Source organism: Castor canadensis, chromosome 6 (genome assembly GCF_047511655.1).
Source record: "Castor canadensis chromosome 6, mCasCan1.hap1v2, whole genome shotgun sequence".
Classification (NCBI taxonomy): domain Eukaryota; kingdom Metazoa; phylum Chordata; class Mammalia; order Rodentia; family Castoridae; genus Castor; species Castor canadensis.
Genome location: NC_133391.1, coordinates 175616567 through 175639073, shown reverse-complemented (window position 1 = coordinate 175639073; position 22507 = coordinate 175616567). Strand labels below are relative to the sequence as shown.

At 52.7% G+C, this 22507-nt stretch overlaps 1 protein-coding gene across 4 annotated transcripts; it reads right to left on the bottom strand.

Annotated features, from left to right (window-relative positions):
* Window positions 1-10846: 10846 nt before the first annotated feature.
* On the bottom strand, window positions 10847-18450 carry Irx2 (iroquois homeobox 2). 4 transcript variants are annotated; one of them, XM_020154155.2, is made up of 5 exons: window positions 18164-18450; window positions 16496-16901; window positions 15441-16154; window positions 14636-14711; window positions 10847-13973 (listed from the first exon to the last, which is right to left on the bottom strand). In XM_020154155.2, the coding sequence occupies exons 1-4, from the start codon at window positions 18413-18415 to the stop codon at window positions 14659-14661; spliced, it is 1425 nt and encodes a 474-aa protein (XP_020009744.1). In that variant the 5' UTR covers window positions 18416-18450; the 3' UTR covers window positions 10847-13973; window positions 14636-14658. The 4 variants fall into 4 exon arrangements, with proteins under 4 accessions (XP_020009744.1, XP_073933865.1, XP_073933864.1 ...); XM_074077764.1 differs by lacking the exon at window positions 18164-18450 and adding an exon at window positions 17315-17886 and having other exon boundaries at window positions 10958-14711; XM_074077763.1 differs by lacking the exon at window positions 18164-18450 and adding an exon at window positions 17267-17885 and having other exon boundaries at window positions 10958-14711.
* Window positions 18451-22507: the final 4057 nt, after the last annotated feature.

Genomic DNA, 22507 nt, shown 5'->3' with positions numbered 1-22507 from the left:
AATCTCTTGGAAAAATAAAGCAGGTCTAATGTGTTCCTTTTCCAGGTCCTCAGAACATCAGCTGTGTTTTGATGCAAATGGTGTCAGCAGTCACTAATTTAAAAAATAATATAATAGGTTGAGATGCATTTGCCTGTTTAACTTTGCTTGTCAAGGCTACTCATTAAAATTAATAACAGTTAGTGTTAATAAAAGCAGTTCTGAATTTCACAAGGTTCTTTTTTCATCATTGAGCCTTCCGCATTATCAAAATGTCTGTGTGGTAAGGCTGATGAGCTGGGGAGAGGGTCTGGATGGTCGCACAGCCCTTCAAGGGACACTTCACGTGCCGGGCAGTTGACTACTCCTCCTCATGCCTGCAAGTGTGAACATACGTGTGCACATGGTGTTCACAGGTACACACAGGTTTTCGTGCTGTTCCGGGCAGCTTTACATCTGTGAGTACAATGTGCATACAAGGTATTTGTAAGCAGAATTGTGAACTTCATTGATGTCGTTGCTAAAAACCACTCTTACTCTGGCAGTAAGAGGCCCGAGAGTTCAGGGAAGGAGTAATTAAACTTGTTATAGCTGCATTCAGTTCCCTCTGTCTTCGCACCTAACGAGGTTTCAGTCCCTCGCTGGAACATTTTGCTACGAGACACCTCATTTATGAAGCTTTCTCTCGCTCACTCCCCTGCGTGGTAGAGACAGTGGACAAGTGAGTTCAGTTAGTCAGCTGTAAGGAGCTGCCAGTGGGGTGTGTGGGGCCTGTGCCCTGCCACTGATCTCCCCCTGCACCCACTCCCACCCCTCACCACCTTCTCAGCCAGCTAAGGTACTTGTGATCCTTTAATAAGTATTTAATAGGGACACATGTGTAAAATAAGTTCTAATTACCTGTATATGTGACAGTGTGTGCTGAAAAGTATTTGAGGCTATTTCACTGGAAGAGCTTGAGCACTGGTCCAGGTTCTTCTGACAGAAAGAACCTCTGAGGACAGGGCTCTGGGGTTGTGAATACAGCTGACTGCTTCCCGGTGCACAGGCTCTGTCCTCCAGGCAAGAGGGCCAGGCACCCTGGCCACAGGGCTGCCTTCTTGGGGTCCGTCAGCCAGCAGCTCCAACTCTGCTCTGTCTATACGACCTCCTGCCCTGTCTATCTACACAGCCCACAGGTGACTGCCTATACAGGCTGCAGGTGATTATTTAAACAGGGCCCCAGTAGCTGGCAGTCTCTGTGCAGACCCCTGCAAATAAATGTTTTCCAACACTAAGCAATGTGACCACTGTGCTTTAAGCACAGAAGATGGGGGAATTGATGGAGGGAGACTGGGGAGACTGGGGCTGTCATTGCAGGCCCTCGCGTTTGAGTGTGTAGGCAGGTGCTTCACCCTGCAGCCCCTTGTGGGTAGGGTGGTATTTTGGGGCTGGGAGTGGCATGGCTTGGCAAGATGGAAGGTTGAGCTGAGGAGGCTGAGCAGGGCAGAAGGGGAACAAGGGCTCAAGGGAGGAAAGGGGTAGGTTGAGAGCAAAAGAGGACTGGTGGGGGGGGGGCGGGTGTTGTAATCAATCTTTGTATCAAAACCCTTGAGATGAAAACCTCTATTCCATGTGAGGCTAGTTGTGGCACCTGCTTTCTCCCTTCTCACCGCAGTGCTCTCTACTCAGAGTATAAATTGGTACTTGAAGGCACCTCCTTTCTGAACAAGTCTGGTGTCTTTTCACAGACACACAGTGTTAGCAGCAAGTAAACAGGGGAACAGAGTGGAGCCCTGGGCCCAAGCACAGTCTGTGCTGTGCTGATGGACACAGGCTCCAGCCCAAAGACCAAGTTCAGCCATGGTCCTCGACTCACAATATCAGGGACATGCACTGATCCCAGTTGTCTGAAGCCAAGAGAACACTTAAGAAACTTCTGTCCTGTATGGGTTTAATGACTCATGGGTAATATAGCTGGAGTCATGGGTGGGTGATTCAGGAGCACAATGGAAGTAGATCCCCAGCTACTACCCCTTCCTGTCAGTCAGCCCTGAACCCCTGGAGCTCCACTCCAGCAGCACTGTCCAGAGAATGTACCCCTCTGGAATGCAGCAGCTGGTCAGGGTCCAAATATGATCAAAGCTGTGGTTTTAACTGGGTCTTATTGTTTGTGTACACTTAGAACCACGATCTGCTAGGGAGGCTGTCTGGAATGAGTCCACTCAACTGCTGTGTGGATTTAAGGTCAGTGCAAAACTACCAGGTCCTCGCTGATCATGGGTGAACCACAGGACACAGCCTTGTCAAGTGAGGAGCTTCAGAGTCTTGGGAAAATTCCAGCACATCAGGAGCAGGTGGGCAATTAGATTTCATATCCCCCTCAACCATACCAGATGAAATTCCACAGCTAATCCAAGGACCCAGATCTACACATTTTGCTTCACCCCTGAATACTACATGACTTTCCACTGTGGGCATTTTCTCTGGTATTTTTTCAGTGTCGTTCCACTACCTTTTCACAAGTGCCCATGTTGGGGCAATTCCACTCCCACTAAACTCGAGTCTCTCTCCGGGCGACTCCAACATCTGTTTGGCATCAGCAACCTTGGACTGACCAGAAGCATTCACCCTGAACTGAAGGCTTCCCATCATGGCGGCCAGTAAGTCCATCTAGGTGAAGGGAAGGGCAGTTTGGCTGGGTAGAAGACTACACAATGTGGGAGTTGGTGTAGACTTGGGGAGCTGGCCAAAGCAAAGAGTGAAGTGTCCAAAGGGTCATGGGGTTTCTGTGCTCAAAGACAAGGTTTGCCTACTTCTTATCTTACCATAGGGCGATTCCAGCCGAGCAAACACATGTCACACCTCCATCTCCAACGTGAACATTCTTTCGGTTGTGCAAGTCCAGTTGTGTGAACTGAGTTGTGTGAATTCCCAGACTGTGCTCCTGAGCTCCAAGGCATGTGTGAACAGAAGTGTCACTTGAGAAGAATTTGTTTCATGCATTAGGGCTTCCTGATAGGGCTTGGATATGAAATATCTCTCACAGCTTCAAGTGTTGAAGCTTCCATCCCCAGCTGGTGGCACTATTGACAGGTGCCATTGATGAGGGTGCTGACCTCATTATGGACTAACCCATTGGTGCACTCAGGTTCAATGAGCTGTAAAAGGTGGGAACTGGCAGGAGGAGGCAGGTCTCTGGGGGTGTCCTTTGAAGGATATCTCATTCTATCTATCTACCTACCTACCTATCTATTAATCCATTGTCTATCTATCTATCATCCATCCATATCCTCTCTCCCTTCCTCTCCCTCTCTCCCATGCTTCCGCTGCATGACATTCTATCTGGCCTCAAGTCCAAAGTGATGGAGCTGACCTTAGACCCAAACCTCTGAAACCAAAACCTGTTCTTTAGGTTGATTTTCTCAGGTATTTTGTCACAGTGACCAAAAGCTGACTAACACATTACCAGATTTTGCAAACAAAAATAAGGATGAAGTTCAGGTAAACAACACAACTTTTTGGAGTAAGCACTAGTTAAACATTGCACGGGATGCATTTATGTTTCACAAGTATCCACTGCCTATCTAAAATGTAACTGGATGTCCTGCATTTGTATAAATATACAAATTATATTTATACATTATTGGTAGTGTTCACTTTTATTATATGCAAGTGTAATTCCTCTTAAACATCTGAACATAACTGTAAAGGCAGGAAGCACTCTATTTTGTCCTATGTAAAATCAAAACCCATAGAATTTAGAGCACAGAGGATGAACTCTGATGTGACTAATGAATTTTAATGAATAATTTTAAAGTATTGGTTCATCAGTTATAGCATATAAACCACATTAATGCAAGAAAAAGGAGCTATTATACACTGCTGGTGGGAACGGAAGTTTGTATAGAGGTTCCACAAAACACTGAAAATAGAAATGCCACATGATCCTCTGTGCCCCTTGTCAGTACACGTCCAGAGGAGTTAAATGAGACACAAGAGAGACACCTGCTCGTCCATGTTTATTGCAGCACTCTTCGTAATAGCCAAGCTATGGAATTAGTGTAGGTGCCCAATGACTGATGAATGCACAGAGAAAATGTGGTGTATATACACAGTGGAGCAGTATCCAGCCGTAAAGAAGAATGAAATTATGTCACTGGAGGAACATGAATAAAACTTAGATAATCAGGTTACGTGAAATAAGTCAAACTCAGAAAGACAAAACACGCGTTTTTTTCTTGTGTGCAGAATAAATAAAAAAGACATGAATGGAAAAAGGGGACTGTTTTGTGGGGAGCCAGGGGGAGAGGGGAGGGTAAAGGGAGGGGTGGGTATAATCAAGCACTTCAGATTCACTTATAGAAATAGAATGCTGAGACCATTAACATCCTAGAAAGGAGGAATAATAAAGAAAAACAGAGGGCGAATATGACCACAGTATGTCATATGCTTCTATGGCTACGTTACAATGAAACCCCTTTGTACAACAAATACACACAAATTAAAAATAAAATTAAAACTTTCAATAGGGAAAACCATGGGTGCAGGATGATATGTGGGGGCTTTACTTGCTATGCAACCTTTCTGTAAACCTAAAATTGCTCTAAAAATAAAGTCTGTGCAAAAAAACCAAACACACAACATGAACAGGTGCTAATATGTTTGATTTTGTATATGACATCAGCAAAAGCCATTTTCCTGGGTGTAAAGTTAGAAGGAAACAGCCTCGGCTGACAGCCAAGCAGCCTGACCCCTTGGCATGTCCTGATGAACTGGTGATGAGCTGCTCCTGAGCCAATCCTGGCAATCAGTAGTGGGATTCACACTCAGAACTCAGAAGTCTTGACCGTAGCAAAAGGAGCTGGGCTGCATGAGGCCTGGAGAAGGTGGGATTTGGAACTATTTGCCTCCAAGGAACAGAAATGCACTGCAGGTCTTTCCCTGACCTGCCCTTTCTCTTTTTAGGGCATTACTTCCTTGCTTCTGCTCCTTGGCCTCTATGGGAGTCAGCACTTCCCTGTTTGTAGCGAACCACCTGAGATGATCAGCTATGAACCGGGCAGTTGAGAGCCAGGCATTCTCAGCTATGCTCTTGACTCCGTTGTGCCCCCTGCCTAGGAGTCCTAGTTTTCCAGGTGTCCGTCCACACAGTTGGTTCCATTGGCTCCATTGCTTTGGGTCTGTGGAAGCATGTCATGGCAGGAAGCAAGTGATGAGGCAAACTGCTTGCCTCCTGAGCAGGACACACACACACACACAAAGAAGAGGGTCCCATCATCCTCTTCCAGGGCACACCCTGACCTGAAATCTTCCCACTAGGTCCCACCTCTTAAAGGTTCCACCACCTCCCAGTTGCACCAAGCTGGAATCAAGTCTTCAGCACTTAGGTCTTTGAGGATATGCCAGTCTAAACTACAGAAGCCCCCTATCACCTGACTGTCCTCCTGCCCGTCCTACCAGCTAAACTGTCCTTCGATGCCTACTGCCTGAACCACCCTTCTCCTCCTTCTATCACCTAACTGTCCTCTTCCCACCACCTGGAATTGACCTTCTCCCCCACCCAGCCCACCTTCTCTGATTTCCATGTCCTGGTTTAGTTGAGCCCACTTCCCAGTCTTCCCCTGTCCCTGTACTACACCTGGCAGCTAACTGTCCCGAAGCCCTTTGGAGGAGACTGGCATGTCCTCATCATATGCAGATAAGGAGAAAGTGGAATGAGGTCTGAGAAGCGCCCTTCTGCACAGCTGTACTCACCTGGAGTGCCTCCTGCCTGTTCTGTAGGACAGTGTCCAAGCACAGGGACAAGGACTGGGCCAAAGAGGCACCTGACCTGCGCAAGACTCATACTCTATCTTCTGCCAGACACACTCCAGGCAACAGAGGCCCTGTAGTAGCCAGGGCCTGCCACACTGTTCTGACTCTGGTGCAGCTAGCTCCTGAAGGAAGTGGCCTGGTCAGACAAGGTCTCCAGACGCCAGGGAGCTTCAGAACCATTGCTTCTCCTCACCCTAGTGGCTTTCTGACTTTGAAGTAAAGGCCAGACTGAGGGTGCACCTGGCTGGAATGCTCCCCTACCCACCTGTAGCTGGGCCTTCTTCCTGGGGACACTGTTCTGACCTTGTTTGCATGGGGCAGGCAGAAAGAGCAGGGCAACTCACCTGAAAGCTTTAGAATTTGCTTCTCCTTAAAGATCCTTAAGTCAGAAGAAAGATGTTTAAATGTAACTCTCTGAGATCCACCTCCTGGCAGGGTCGGTTTAAGCACAGCCCCATCTAACCCTTCCTCAAACTGCCTCTGTCCTGCAGTTTGGCCCCTCCTCCTCCATTTCCGCCCCACTGGCTTGCTGCTGGGAGCTGCTGGGCCCTCCAGTCACTCCTGTTTATATCTGGAGCCACTGTCACTGAGAGAGACCACTTTGAGGGGTAGTCTCTAATAATTATTATCAGAAAGCAAATTGTTTGCCCACTGCTCAAGAGCCAGGGAGAAGAAACTTGGATTTCTGTTTAAATAAACTAAGGTCATCACTGAGTCCCACAAAGAGTTTGTTCTGCCACCCTGCCCCCACTTGGGCCAAGATGCCCCTGTCCTGAGGCCTGGCTGTTCTGCTCTCCTTGATCTCCAGGGTCCACTCCCAGGACCCCATGTGGAGAAGATTACACTGAGGTCCTGTGGCAGCTCAGCTTTCCTCAGGACGTATATGGGGCCAGAACCCCAAAGATTCAAAGTACAGATCTCTGGGGACCTGACCCTGGCCGGTCTGTCCCTGAGGCCAAGGCCTCCTGTAAATACAGTGTCTCTGGAGACCCACACCTCACCTGCAGGAGGCCGGTTATGTGGCTCCTGAGGTCCCGATGCCTGTGATAAGCCTCTGTGATGGCCATGAGACAAGACCACTAGTGGCCCAGAGAGGTCGAGGGTCATGGGCTCCTCTTCGCCTCTGAGGGACCAGAAAGAAGCAATGGGTAAAGACCGGGGCTCTGGACTCCCTTCGACCCTGTGGCCTGACGGGTGGGGTTGTTGAGGGAAGGGACTCAGGCAACCATGGGGCACTCGCTGGTGTCCCCATCGTGGGGACTCAGACTGGACGCCAACTCCAGGTAGCCCTCCAGCTGGGTCCTTAAGGAGGAGCGAGGGATGGTGGCGGTTTCCCTGAGACTAAATTCGCTCTTAGTCCTGGGAAACCTGACTTTTCTGCGTGAAGTCACTAGAGAAGACCCGAAGTCTCGCAGGCCAGCCGCTCGGGGGAAGTCGTGCAGTTCCTCGGCTGAGCCTTCCAGCGCGCAACCGACCCCGCTGGGGCGCAGGTCCGCGGCTCCTCCCCAGGACTAACAGCGCGCGCCGGGCTCCGGGGACTAGGGCGGCCGGGTCACCATGCAGTCCCCGCTCGGCCCGAGTCCCCGGGGCGGCGGCGCGGCTCGATCGCTCCGCGGGCTGCAAGGTTCTCAGCGCAGGGCGAGAACCGGAGCCGAGCGCCGCCGACCTGTGTGCATGAGAAGAACCGGAATGGAAGAAAGGAGGAAGCGGGAGAAGGCAGGCTGGGCCTCCGCGACTGTGGCCGAGCAGGCACCGGCTCCCGGGGCCGCCTCTGGCGACCCTGCATGGCGCTCGGAGCGTGATCGCGACGCGCTTTCGCTTTGCCTCGCGCTCGCCCGCGCGGCTCTGCTCTGTGGAGCCGGCGCCCGGCGGGGGACGCACCGCGCGGACCTCGGAGCGCCGTGTCCTGGCAGGGCCGGCATGGGGGCCGCGCGGCGGACCTGACGCCCCAGTGTGGAGTGCAGAGCCAAGCCTCCTCGGACAGCTGGAGGGTCCTCAAGGGTCCCTGCAGCCGCGCCTGCGGGAGCCTGCATGCCGCCTCCTCTAAGGAGCCTTGGAAGAGTCGGACCTGGTCTCCCCTCGAGGGGTTGGGGTCGAAAGCGTGGCACATGGTTCGGAGGGCCGATTCCAGGGGTCGCCATCCTCCCCGTCCAGTGCGCGCGCCGGCCAGGGCTCCCCAGCACCACCGCCGTGCGCTCAGCAGATGCGGGCTGGGCCGAGGGAAGGCGGCTCCTCCCTCTCCTGGTTCCCAGGACCTGCTACAGTTCTCCGCACCTGCCTGCTGGCCCTTGCCTTTTAGGGCCTCACTGAGGCCAATTAAGCTACGTTCGGTGGCACTGCACTGGGGGATGGCAGATCAGCAAGGGGTCTGATGATGTCAGCTGAAGGACCCCCCTCCCCAGCAACTGGGACAGTCAAAGGGGCTGGAGAGTGAGGAACAATGCAGTCCCTGATGAAAACGATTGTAGCTACTGAGACAAAACGTGTGCTTGGAACCCACCCTGGGTGAAAATTTAAGAACATGAACGATCTCCAGTCCCTATCCCCACCCCAAGGCTGCCACTGGAGAAGGCGCCTGCAGAGGAGCACGCGCCAGGTGTGGGAAATGGCCCCAACCCCGGGAAGAACGCGCGGCGCCCAGGCCCAGGGCACCGCGACAGCGCGACTGCATCTCCAGTTCTGCCAGCGCGCAGCCCGCCGCCTCCGCCTCCTCTGGCTGCTCTTAACCTTTCGGGGTCCAGGAAGCCTCCGCGCCCCTCCTTTCTGCAGCGGGAGGTGGGGTGCGGAGCGAGGCGCCCGCGCGGAGCGAAGGTGCTGCGCTGCTGCGCTCTTCCCTGCCGGGCTGGGGTTGGCCCACGTCGCTGAATTTAGCAAGTCTTTAAAAGAAGGGTCCTCCCACCCGCCCACCTTACACCTTACACGAAGTCAGGGGTTAAACCGTTGTGCTAGCCCTTCTCTCAATGTCGCAGGGGAGGCGAGGTTGCCAGCACCTACGCTGGCCTCGGACCTGCGCGGTGGCGAGCAGCCCCGGCCCCGCTTCCTTTAATCAGCCTTGTTAATTCCAGCTGCGCTATATTTGTTTGTCATTCCCTCTTTCCTCTGGAATCATTATTTATGGCAGAAAAATAAAAGGTGCCCCCTGGTAGAATGCAGGCAAGGAGGGAATTTTTGAGACCAGGAGAGTGGACGTGTTTCCCCCTTAAAGGTCACTAAGAAGGAGGGGAGGAGGAGGGGTCACGACTGATCAGCTCTTCCTGGAATTCATTTCTCAAGAGCACTAATTACCAGATCAGAGAAATGAAAAAGCAAATATTTCTTAAAATAACCCAAGGTAATTATAACCCCGTTGTTGACACTAACGATTAATAATTGATCAGGAGTTACACACAATAAATTGTCAATTTATCTCCCCACAAAAATGCCAGTGCTGGTGTAGCACTGTGTTTGTTTCTCCCCTCTGGGCATTTCCTATGAAGATCGACTCTGAATTTGGAGGCAGCCCCAAACCTCAGTCAATTATTTAAAAGTATTAAATTTAACTTGTATTCAGCTCCTTATAGAACAAAATAATATTGGGACACCTTTTAAGTTTCCTTGTGATCTTGGGGTTAGAATTAAACAAACAAACAAGAGCATTCTTCCTCCTTCCTTTCACCTGGGATTGCAGAACTCGGTTTTAATTGTATTACCATCCTAAATAAATGTCTTCAATTTTCATCTTTCTTAGAAAGGGGAACACTCTCTTCTAACTCTAGACAACACAGCTTCTCTGCTGAGAGGAAGGAGGGGACAGGGATGCCAGAGAGACTACTCCTGTTTGCGTGCAGTGCTGGTGAACCTAGAGAAGCGTGTTAATTGTGGTATTTAAGCCCTAAAACTGGAGTTAGCCGAATTTTCTCTTTCACCCAGGATGACTAAGTTCCAAGTACCCATTGTTCTCTACCAGATCCATGGGTTTCCAGCTGGAGGGGGGAGGGGAGGATCTGAACATCCTCAAGACCAATAGAAAGTAATTTTCAGCAAATGGAAAATTATATTGCTATAGATTTCTTCTCCTTAAAATAAGCCTTTAAAATATCTGTAAGGGATTTGTCAGTTTCATGAAGATTTGAAAATACATCAAAGGGAAATGTCCCCTTGTGATTTGTATAAATTCAAATTCTGCTAATCATAAAATCCACACAGGATGGAAGGCTGTATACTGTTCCCATGATTACCTCGGGTTAATATATTTTAAAAAACATTTTAAATGCCGTTTTCATAAAAGTGCTTTAAAAACATTTAATAAATCTATTTACATTTTTAATTTGAGATTTAAATGAATGTTTTCCTTGGCATTTTCAATGTACAGGGTAACGAAAGAAAATTATACAGCCAGAATCTATAGTTACTTGAGGAAAACTTTCTAATGATTCAGTGCTATTTAAATTTATAATGTCTTGCCTATGACTAGATCATAAACTGGTTTGAAATGATTTTTTCAAAGTGACGCCTGTCTAACTGCTCTCTAACAGTCGTAGTTTGGTGTCCATTCATTCTGGAACATTTTGGAAAGGGTGTGCTTTACTTTTACTCTGTTCCATAAATACTGAAATGCGACGGTATGTGGACCTAAGATGCGCGCGGGTTTTGCAAGGAGTGCGGTTTGGTCCCAGCGTTTTTTCACGCGGTTGGAACCCAGAGTCTGCAGCTATCTGATGAACACCAGCTCTGCAGAGTGCCTCCTGCAGAGTCCCCAGCCTTCAGAAAGTGCTTGGGAGGCCACCTTGCACCAAGGTAAAAGGGAGGCTCACCCCCAGACTCCAGGCTGCTGAGCTGAGGCCAGGGCTTCCCCCATCAGCTTCCTCCACTCCCCGCCCCTGGGCCTCGCATCAGACAAAGGTAGATGAAGTTCTTTTCAAGTTTCAAAGGCAGTTGCTGAGCAGCTTTGCAGAAACAATAACTCTTTTATTGGGAACAAATGTTGACATTTGACGGGCGCGGGAGGCAGCGCCCGCGCCGGCCGCAGGGCCAGCGCCCCTAGTGCTCTCGGCAGGCCGGGCCCCCCGGGGCCCACCTGAGATTAAAGCGCAAATTCCGATAAATCAGCTCTAAGGGAACCGCGGCCGCAGAGGGCAGAGGGGCTGTCGTGGCCTGACAGCGCCAGCTCGGCCGGATAGCCAGGAGCGCGTCCAGGCTTGCAGGACAGCAGCGCCACGGCCAACGCCCAAGCCCTCTGCGCCGCTCGCAGTGTCCCCCGGGGGCCGCAGTCAACCTCTGCAAAGGCGTCTCAGCCGCTACTTTGTCCCCACCGAGGAAGCTCTCCTTTCTCTCTCTCTGTCCCCCCTTTCCCAAATGACCTGCATGGAGAAAAACTCACAAATCATTCTACATTTCTTTTTCTTTTTGTAAACCCTAAACACCTGCGGGTTTTAATTTGTTAGAGTATATTTAAAATCAAGTTCTCCAGAAAGAAATCAGTTCAGGAGGCACAGTGGTTAAGTGAGAGACATCTTTGATAATTTGTTGGGCATAGAAACATCAAAGAAGCTTCATTAGGCTTGGCTAATGTCCTGAGCTGCTTGGAGTTTTCTCCAACTGAAATGTGCCCACAGTCCCTGAGGACGGGGATCTGGCTGGTTGAGGGCAGGAAAAGGGACCAGGATCCCGTGGCCAGGTAAGACAATCTCCCCTGTTTCAGAACAGCAACTTAACCAGGCTTCAAATTCTCAACACAGGCATGAACATCAATTTGGCTTGGGGTTTCCTCCCCCACACCCCACTCTTGTATCCTCATTAGAGTTCATGTGGAGTTTGGTTTGTTAAATATTGCTGACTTTCAAACTGTTCACAGAAGTTCTCAAATCCTCCAGTTACAGCGTTACACAGGACAGAGATATTGCTGCCCAGTGCACCTCCTTCCCTGAAGATTAGTAAACGTGGCTAATATTAACAAAGCCAACTACTTCAGTACCTTCACACTGCAATGCAAAATACTCTGGGAGAAGAATACCATTCTAGTTGTAAGAATCCTAAGGAGGTTTTCCGTCTGAAACCCAAACAAGAAATACACCCAAGTTCACTGATTTTCCCAGGGCTCCATTTGCGTTCTTACACAGTGCCCAGGGTGGCTTTGCCAAGCAACAGCTCTGCTCCAAACATCTCTGTTCCTATGGCCGGGGCAGGCAGAGAGGAGACAGAAATAGTTCTCCACCACAGAGGTTTAGTTTATGTATGCCTGTATATTTAAAACCAACAAAAAGCCTAACAGCACTAGAAAACCAAAGCAGCCCTGTCTCCCTCAGTGGTACCACAATCACGCCTCCCATGGGTGATGTGTCCAGTTAACAGTCCCCTGGCTCTGCATCAAGCACTAAGATTACTTTCAAACACCCTTTCTAAGGAGACCCCAGCAACAGCCCACTAATTTCTATAGCACAAAAAGCCACTGGAGAGAGATCCGTTTGTCAATATCAGCTGGCCGGGCAATCTCCCATCCTCAGACACTTCGCCTATCTGCATGGGCAGATGTTCAGACAAGATGTTATAAATCGTTCCATCTCAGCCCATAATGAACCCCAACTGACCATTCCAAGGCAGCTAAAAGCACCAGAGACCCCTCTCCCCCGCTGGGACCCAATAATGCTCTCCTGCACACCGTTATTAATCACAGAGTAAAATAGGTGAACCTCTTGAAAAATAAGTGTATGATTGATTAAAGGGTGATCTGAGAAGCCATTATTCTTGTTTTATAACCGTAAGTTATAGTCACTCAGTTTATCTTTGGAGAGGAAATAAATGATTGTTCATTTCTTTTCTGAAATTACATTATATGGAGATACACATAATTTTGCTGAAAGCTGAAGTGACAGGGTTGCTGCTTTTATGATACTAATCAAAGGAGCAATGTTATTTGGCTGCAAATTTTAGACTTGTCCTATAATTAGGACGTGAGTAGGCAAATAAAGAGACAATCAATCGTCTGAGGCTCTTTAAACTTTTCTTTTCCCGCAGGGTAAGGTAAGTCCTGCTGAAAAGAAGCGAAACCCCTCCCCTCAACCCCTGCCTGTTAATGGGAGTTATATGAAAAGGAAAGTTAAGAGTCCTTCAATAAACGTGAATAATCTATGCCAATTTGGATAATTTGAGCTTATAAAAAACAATTATTTCCAACAGTAATTCCTTCTGGGGAGTGTAACTTGCATTATCAATAGTACTACACTTCTCTGGCTTAGTTTGCTGTGGAGGTTCCAGAAGCCAGCATCACAAATAAATATAAAATGCATAGAATCCAGAATATAGAATGAATATAAATGCATAGGGGTGTCACATCATTTTATTTTTCCATGTTGTGGGAATTTACACTTGCGAGATCTTTGCATATTCAGGGAACAAAAAAATCTGAATCATTTTCTTGCCATACATTTGTATATAAATAATCTATTGTGTATTTCTCTCCCATCTGCCGTTTTTTATGACAGGAGGAAGGAGAGTTTATTTATCATCTCCACCTTTTCATTAAAAAGGTGAGCTTAGTACACCTGGAGGCTACCATCCCTGGGGCTCCATACCCAAATCACTCTTCAGGAAAAATGAGCCCCAAACACAAGATTATTGTAGACTAGTCTGTTTTTATTTACAATTTAAGATATAAATTAGTAAAGAATTCACGTTAAACAACCAACAAAGATTGTATAACCAGCAATGTTCAAATAAAAACCAGGCAGAATTTATTTACAAAAAAGTTTAGATCACATTGCAATAGAACTTGCATAAATTACTAGAAGCTTTATATCATTATAAAAATAAATATCAAATTTGTTTCCACTTCTGAAGGACTCAGGTTCTTCAATCACGTTTTATTTCTACTGTGTACATCTTTTACAAATAAATTTTACAGTAAATCCTATCACACCTATAGAGTACATACCGTGGCAATGAAGTGATCAATTCAAGATATCCTGAGAAAAACAGATTGTTTTCAAAAGTCACACAAACATCGGGGAAGCTATACTATGCCAAGAAATTCACATATGTCTGACACCAGTGTGTCCAGTCCTCAGAGTCTGCGGGTTGACAGTGCCTTGTGCGTCTTCTTTTTTACAGTGGCACAAAATGTGGTCCAGCTTTTTTTTTTTTTTTTTTTTTTGTATTTGTGAGCTTGGGAAGACAGAATGGCCTCCTGACATTTTTTTTTCCAAAGCAATTGTGACACCTACCTGTGGACCAAGGGAAAAACCAAATCACCGCAAATCCTTCAGTTCCCTACAAATGATCCCATTACAAAAATAAATGGACCTCAAGTGGTTTCACCTCTTTCCCATTTTCAAGATCTGGGATCAGAAATTTTGCCTAGTTGAAAAGGAATGTGTTTTTAAAGGTACTGATTACGATCAGAACCGCAGGGTTCTGTCCAGACCATTTGGACACAGGGAAAGACAGGCCCCATAAAAGACTAGGGCTTCTAATATCTCTTCAGTCTTACTCTGCAAACATCTGTACAGGGTTTTGATACTCAAGTTTTCAGTACCACTCCGTCATCAAACCAGGCGTCTGTTATTTATATTATGTATATAGGAAAAACTGTTCCACATGACACACGAAGGTCCACATTTAATCATTTGTTTTTTTCAAAGAGGGAACAACAGCACTGGTGTGTGTGTGCTCGTATATACATATAAACACACACATATATAATCAACACACAGCTAGAGCAAAAAAGGGATCTATAAAACAGAACGAATATTACCCTTAAAGAAAGAGGCCTGGGAAGACAGCAAGGCTCTATCCTCCAACCCAGAGCAAGAAGCAAGAAAACACACTGCCCAAGCCGGGCTGGGAGGCTCCCCAGGGTAGGAGAAGCACCAGGGTGCCCACTTACTTGCACTGCTGAACTGGGCCCTTCTATAGGTAGGGCTGGACGCCTGGGCCAACCACCGTGCAGGCCTCACTGGCATCTGTCAGGGGAGGGCAGTTAGTGAGAATGGACCCTACAGCCAGGAACCCCCAGTCCCGCACCCATACACAGGGTACACAGTCCAGGGACACCAATGATCACCGCTGCTTCTAGCTGAGACAAATTTTGATTATGTCCCCTAGTTTTCATTACTGTCTTTCCCCTTGAACTCCTAGGGAAGCTCTGTAGGGACAACATAGAAGTGGGAGGAGAAAGGGGGGAAGTTTTTATTTTCTACTTTTAGGAGATCCAGCCTCTGAGAGTTTCTGAGAGTAACTGGGAATGTTTGGCTTCCTTCTAGGCAAAGGCAGACGAGGGCATTTAGCTGAGAGTCTGCTTAACCAACAAAACACAGCAGCACACGGAAGCTAGGACTCACTCAGCAGGGAGACAGGCTGTAATTTGCATTTCGTGGCAATTATGTATTTGCCAAAGCAAAAGAGTCAAGATGATAATGTTAATAGCAAATTAAATAAAGAGTAAATAATAACAGGGTAGAACTAAAAAGGGGACCGCCCTGTTGGTCTCCAACCTTCCACCCTTCCCTCCCTTCCCCTAATTCAGGTCCTACCAGGGGCTTGATCTATCTGTCCCTTTACTCTGGTAAGTGGCACAGGCTTCCTCTGCCAGCTGCAGGGGTCTTCCCTGGCCCGGTCCACCGCGGGGTCCTCGGGTTCCTCAGTACTCTCACCACCCAGGGTCCCTCCCTACAGCACCCCGGGCAGCCTACCTTTCTTGGGCTCGTAGCCTCCGCCAGAGGGCCGGTAGTGGGACTCCAGCGGGTGCGCGCCCGCTTTTCCCGCGTCGCTGGCCGCCTTGGGCGCGGCGTGCAGCGTGTCGCCGGGGGCCGTGGCCGCCGCGTTGTACCGCAGAAGGCCCTGGCCCTGCAGCGCGGCGTTCAAGTTCCCGTAGTTTGTGTAGCTGCCGTAGAAGGGCGACGTGTAGTAGAGGTGGCGGCCCAACAGCGGCGAGGCGGGGTAGGGCGAGCCGCCCGGAGGTGCCCCGGACGAGGCGGGTGCGGCGGCAGCTGGCAGCCCCGGCGGCCCGCAGCCCGGGCCCAGGCTCGGTTGCTTGAGGTCCGACGTGGCGATCTCGGCCAGCGACCACAGCTTGGGCTTGCTGGCAGGCGGCGGTGCGCCGGGCGACGTCCGGCTGCCCAGCGGTGTCTTGCCACCGCCGCCACCGCGGGGCGCAGCCTCGGGAGCGGGGCTCAGCAGAGGCGCCTCCACGCCGGTGAGCGGAGACGAAGTCACGGGCTTGGGTGGGGCCAGGTCGCGCTCGCACTCCTCTTCGTCGTCCTCTTCGTCCTCCAGGTCGTCATACTTGTCCTTGCACTCTGAGCCCGATTCGCACAAGGGGTCCCCAGCGCGGCAGGGCAGTTTCTCCCCGTCGGACTCGGCCGAGCAAGAGTGATCAGTGAGCGAGTCCACGTGCAGGCTGATCCCTGCGGGGAACGTGGGCACTTCGGTGGAACACCGGGAGCCTCTCCGCCCCTCCGCCCCAGTTCGGGTACTCCGGGGCCTCCCGTGATCCCTCCTCGCCACCCCTCGTCCCCCCCGTGATCCCTCCTCGCCCCAAGCCCGACCTCCCCAAAGAGCCCCGAGAAATCTCTAGGCCTACTTGGCCGCGGGTCTGGACGAGGCTAGGCAGCCGCTTTCCCAGGCCCGGACCTAGTATGGGAGGCGGCCACCGTCCTCCGTCCTCCTCCCATCCGCGGCTCTGCGCCCCGCCTGGGAAGAAAGCGCCCAAAACCTCGCGCCGGCCCACTGGCCGCAGCCCGCTCACCTTCGTCCTCGGCTGAGGTCTCTGTGCCCTCCTGCGCCTTGTCGGGACTCTCGTCCTTGCCCCTCGCAGCGTCGCCCTCATCCTCATCCTCGTCCTCGCTTTTGTTCCTCGGGGCCCAAGTCATCTTGTTCTCCTTCTTGAGGCGCCGGCGCGCGTTGGCGAACCAGGTGGAGACCTGTGTGAGCGTCATCTTGGTGATGATGGCCAGCATGATCTTCTCGCCCTTGGTGGGGTAGGGGTTCTTGCGGTGCTCGTTGAGCCAGGCCTTGAGCGTGGCCGTGGCGTCCCGCGTGGCGTTCTTGCGGTACGCCGGGTCGTTGAGCTGGTACGGGTAGGCCGCGCTGCCATAAGGGTGGTAGCTGATGGCTCCAGTCATCCCGGTCGTGTGAGTGTCATACGGCGCTCCCTGGAACCAACAAGAGCCTGTGTGTAAGTGGGGCGACCTCTCTGCCCTCCCGCAGCCGGCTGGTGCCGCACTTCCCGCATCAAGACAGCAGGAAAAGCACAGGTAACTGATGATCACAAAAGTACTGCAATTTTATTCTCGAATTTTTGATCTATTTCACTTTTCTACAAGGACATGCCTTCCTCTAAATACTCCGAGCCGCGGGCACAATGTACGCAAACGCGCGCACTCGAACACTCAGGCCTCCAGGTGGTTTCTTGATATCTAAATTTCCCCGGATTGCCCCAGCGCTGCCCCCTACACCCCCTTCCCGCCCTTATATGGTTAAAAAAAAAACACCCCAGAGCCCCCACTCTGCTATTCACCGCTCCAAAAGCTCTCTAAATCCAATTTGCAACTCAGAAGCCAGTCACCGTTTCGAATTCTTCAAATACGCGGTAATTAGCATTTTAATTCATCCTTTAACGTTTAAATTCAAGGCGTTTGCAGCCTTAGCCAAGGCCTCAGCTACTCAGTCACTGCCTCAGAATTCCACCCACGGAGGGTAGTGGCAACAAGCCCCCCAGAATGGCCTCAATCGCCCGAAAAGTGCTTCGACGCGGCCCGGGCCGGGCCCAGCTGCAGAACCGAGAGGCACGCGGGCCGATCCCGGGTCGCTGGAGTAGCAGAGGCTCTCGGTGCAGGGAGGATTCCGGGGACACTTGACGAGTCCCACGGGCGCCAACACGTTTTTCCGAAAGCCCGGTCTGTGGGACATATTAAGGCCAAAAGTAGGGAGCTGCAGGCCGGGCCCAGGAAACCAGATGCTCCGCGCCCTCCCCCCAACTCCGTGACCCCGCCACCCCAAGCCTGGCAAGTAAGTGCGAACTGCCAAAGCAACAGCAGCGCCCACCCTCGCGCCCCAAGCCAATGCGGGCGAGCCCCCAGCCCGCTCGGGATCCTTCGGTATCTGCAGTTGTGATCAGGAACAACCCACGACAGCCCACTCCGCTGGAGTCGCACCTCCCAGGCTCTTAGAGAAGATTATCCCGAGAGCCAAGTGAAAGGGACGAGGACTGCCTATCCCGCGCTGGCCGGACCGCCTGCCTGTCAGCCCGGCCCCTTGTTCTGCCAGCCCTGCGGCTGCCCGAGCCAGCGACTCCGGAGCCGCCGCCTGCGCCACGTTCCCCGCGCCCCCACTCGCCGATCCTCGGCCCCACTCAGCCCGCGCCCCATCAGGGTCCCCGAACCCGGGTGTGCCGCGTCCCCACCCGTGCGGTTACCATGTAGGACGGGAAGCCGGCAGCGGCGGCGGCTGCGGCGTCGGCCGAGTACTGCAGCGGGCTGCCGAAACCAGTGGCCGCCTGTGCGGTGAAGGCCGCGGAGCCGGGGTACGGACTGAACGCGGAGCCCGACGCCGAGCGCGCCAGCTCCTCGCTGCGCGGCGCAGCCAGCGCGGACGCGCCGTACGCCGGGCACGAGTAGAGCGCCAGCGAGCCGGGCGCTTGGTACAGGTAGCCCTGCGGGTAGGACATGGTGGGCGCGGGGCGCGGGGCCCGCGTCACGCCGAGCAGCGGGCAGGGCGCGCGGCACCCTCCATCCACGCCCGGCCGGGGCGCGGCGCGGCGGCGGGCACCGGGGCCGCGGGCCGGAGCAGGCTGGCCTAGGCACTAGCCCGGGCGGCCCGCAGGCCGGGGGAACGGCAGGGCGGCAGCGGTGGCGGTGGCGGCGGCGGCGGCGGCGGCGGCAGCGCGGAGCCGGTGGGCGCAGCCGCGCGCCAGGCCGGCGGTCGGGGTTTGGGGGAGTCTGGAGTCGGGAGTGAGGAGTTGAGGAAGGAGCGCTCGAGTTTCCGAGGGACATTGGAACACGGAGCTGTCCGTCACGCGCTCATCTGCATATTCTGGTGCCCGCCCCTCCCCTGCTCCGCCCGCTCCAGCCGCCTGGCCTCCGCCGGGGGAGGGGCAAAGAGCGTGGAGAGGAGGAGAGGGCGGGGGAGAGGAGGCGGGCAGCGGGAGGGAGGGACGCGCAGGCTTTTGTGGCGCTGCCGTCTCTCTCGCTGCTCCGGCCCCAGCCCTCGGCCCTGCAGCTGGGCCAGGCGGAGCTGCGCGCCTAGGCGCACCCCTCCCACTGGCACGTCCTCCCAGCCACCTCCCCCACTCCGCTCCCGCCGGCTCCCCACCTCCGCCCGGCCGCCCTCTTCACCCCCCGGGCCCCATCCAGCCACTGCCCAGCTCCTGCTCGGCCCGCAACCGGCTAGGCACAGCCGCCCACGGTCCATCCGGACGGGTTCCTCTTGGGGGACGCACCGCGAGTGCACCCCAGGCCACCCCGAGAGGCCGGCCCAGGTGACTGCACCCCGGTCACCAGTGCCCAGTCCAGGAGCCGCGGGGAGCTGGAAAGCAGGGTGGGGACACCCGCAGCCCGGGTCCACCTTGGGGTAGCGAGCGCGGCTCTCACTTCCACCTTCTGCGGTCCATCTGGCCACACTGCCCAGGCTCCCCGCGTGACCTCGCGTCTGTTCGTCTGCTTCTGGAGCTCTGCGTCGCCAAGCGTTAGCTAGGATTCTGACTCCTTGGTTTGGAACTGCCGCGAGGGCCCGGAGGTAAGCCTTCTGCTCAAGTCCACAGAGGAGCCTCTGGGGTCCTGGGCGTTAGGACCTTCCATGCTGCGAACGTCTGGACCCAAGCCGCCAGCGAGGGCTTCGTCCGGGAACAAGCCTCACGCCCCAAGAGTTTTGTTTTGTTTTGTTTTAAGTTGAAGCTTCCTTCGGATTTGGGGAGAACATTGTTACCGGAAGAGCTGCGTCTGATTTGAGCCTCTCCGCCACCTCGGGAAGATGGTTGACACCGCGCAGTGGGCATCACAGGTAGCTCAGGTACCCTGCGGCTCGGGAGGTGCCTTGTGGGGCCTGAAAGAGAAGTGGTTAGCGACAGCCCTCGGGACCCCAGCCTCGGAACCCGCCCCATCCCTCCCTCGCCGGGGCAGGCAGGAAAGGGTCTGGCCACCAAGTCTGAGTTATTGTCAATGGAGGGCGCTCAGGGTCTCCAAGGGGTAAGGTGTGTGCTGGCCCGGGAGAGGGCGCCCACCCAACAGGTGTCTGTTCCTCAGAGCCTCCTCGGGAGGCTGCGGCGGAGGGCGTAGAAGGCCCGGCTGGGGAGCTCGGGCCTGTAGCTGCCACTCCATCCCTGGTGGCTTGGAGGCTGGCGGAGCTGCCTCAGTGTTCTCAGGTCTCGGTGTGTGTCCAAGGCCTCTGAGCGCGGAGCTGGAGCCTCAAACTGGTCTGGAGACACACAAGGAACGCTCCCGGCAGCCAGATTGAGTTTGTCTTTCCCCAGGTCCCAGGGAGCCAGGTGCAAATCGCAGTGCTGGGCTGGACCAGGACACCTCCTCAGCAGGCGGGCGTGTCACTCCAGGTAGGTGTGTTTAGGCTCGCGGCCCCTCCCTCCCACCAGCCTCCAACTACCCACCCCAGCCCAGCGCTCCTACCCACCCCTTCCCCACACTGCTCTGCCCACCACTCCTCCTACAAATCACAACACCTCCTATCTCAGTGCCTATACACACACCCCACTTCCTACACAGGGGGCAAGGGGAGGACTAGGCCAGGGCTGAGCAGCCCTGCACGGACAATGTTGCGACTCCATGTGGGAGACCCTAATTCAAGAAGATACTTTAAATCAATTATTTTGTGTGTGTGTGTGTGTGTGTGAGAGAGAGAGAGAGAGAGAGAGAGAGAGAGAGAGAGAGAGAGAGAGAGAGAGGAGAGAGGAGAGAGGAGTCCTGCAGCCAGGTGGAGCTCACCAGAGAATAAATGAAGGTAGGGCATTTTTGGTTTTCCAGGAAGGGAATTCCTCCAGGGACAGGCTCTGGATAGTCTCCGGTGGGAAAAGAAACAGCACAGGTCAGATTGCAGCCATTCAGGTTGGCTTTCAATTTCATTGATTTAAGTTTAAAAACCGGCTTTAATTTTTATCAAGTGAATGGCTGGCCTGGACTATTTCCATTTCTAAAAGCTAATGCCCTGCAATGGTTTCATTAACACTGGAGCCTGTCCCACCTCCCCCTTCCTTGAACTCCCCTCAAACAGACACACACACACCTGACCTCTGCCAGAAGCAGAAGAGAAAACAGCCAGTTATTGCAAAATATCCCCAGTTTGGTGCAGGAGCCTATGACTGGATATAGTTGGTTTTGACATTAATTAACTGTTATAACCAGATAAGCGCATGTGACTTTGGGGGGTTCTGCTCTTGCCAGCCTGCATCCCCCTGTGTTCTCACTGCTGCCCACCTAGACCAAGTTCTCTTCCTTCCTGCCTGCGTTTTCCCCCAGCAATTATACTCCTCCGCTGAAATCTAAATTTTCCATACTGCTGCCTGTTAGTAATAAAAACTGTCTACCTTGCACTATTAAGCAGTCGAATCGGACTACATGCCTTTTTTATTGGTGGTGACTGTAGCAAATTAAAATGCCTACGCAGGGACATTAACACTTATGCTCCTTATTGTTGTTGGGATATATAAACTCCGTTTCCTGTTAAAGGCCTCTGATTTAAATACACACACACACACACTTTTCATTTCTTAGGTTAAAGTTGTCTTGATCTTCTTTAAAACTACCACCACCAACAACAAAAATCAATGAGAAAAAACACTCACTGCAAGTGCCTGGGCTGGGTGCGGCGTCCTCATTGCCTGCGAGGGTGGCGGCGCTCCCTGAAGCTGCCCGGGAACCCTGGGAGAACCGAGGGGCGCCCCGGCCGCACGGGGCAGCTGTCCTCCAAAGAGCTGGGCCTGGGGGAAAGGCAGTTCAGGCCTACCGGGTCGCCTGGGTAAGGCAGGGCACTTGGGTCCCGCTGTTTTTCTAGCCACTGGAGCAGGAAGGGAAGAAAATGCGCGGGCATGGGGTGGAGCTCTGATAATTACTTGGAAAGCGCAATCCCTTGTAACAATTAGCCAGACAGTGAATAGTTTACGGATAGCTGGGGATCCTCCCTGAGTGTGCACTAAAATAAAAAATAAAAAAAAAAAGAAGAAAAAGTTGACCGGGTCCTATTTTTCTTTCCTGGCCCTCCCTACAGTGGCCGAAACATTTAGAACAAGTCAACTCGGTGTGCACATTTCAGCTGGCCGCGTTTTTCCGCGAGGCCACGCGGAGCGCCCGATGCGCAGGCTTGGGTTTGAGGGTCTTGCGGACATGGCTGGCCTAGAAGTCCCAGGCTCTGAGCCGGCATTGCCGGGTCCTCCTCGGGCTCTGCTCTCCTCTCCCGGGAGCAGAGGGAGGAAGGGCGCGCGGGCCGGGAGTCGCGCGGCGGGCTGCGAGGGGGCGCTGTGGCCCGCGAGTGCGGCCTCCGCCTGGCCGCGGTGGCCCCGCTGCGTCCCCCTGGCCAGCCACCCGCGAGTGGCGGACGCCCTGCCCATGGCCCGACCTGCCACTTGCCACGCCTGTTTTATGGCGGGCACAGGGGGAAGGAAAACAGTACTAGAGCATTTGGAAAGAACCTCAGCCGCTTGTGGCCATTTCTCATTCTGCTTAAACAAGGGCTTTGCGTGGAGTTTTAAGTGTTTGGTGGTAAAATATCCTTTTGGAGTGTGTAGGTTTCTTTAAATAACATGAAATATACACCC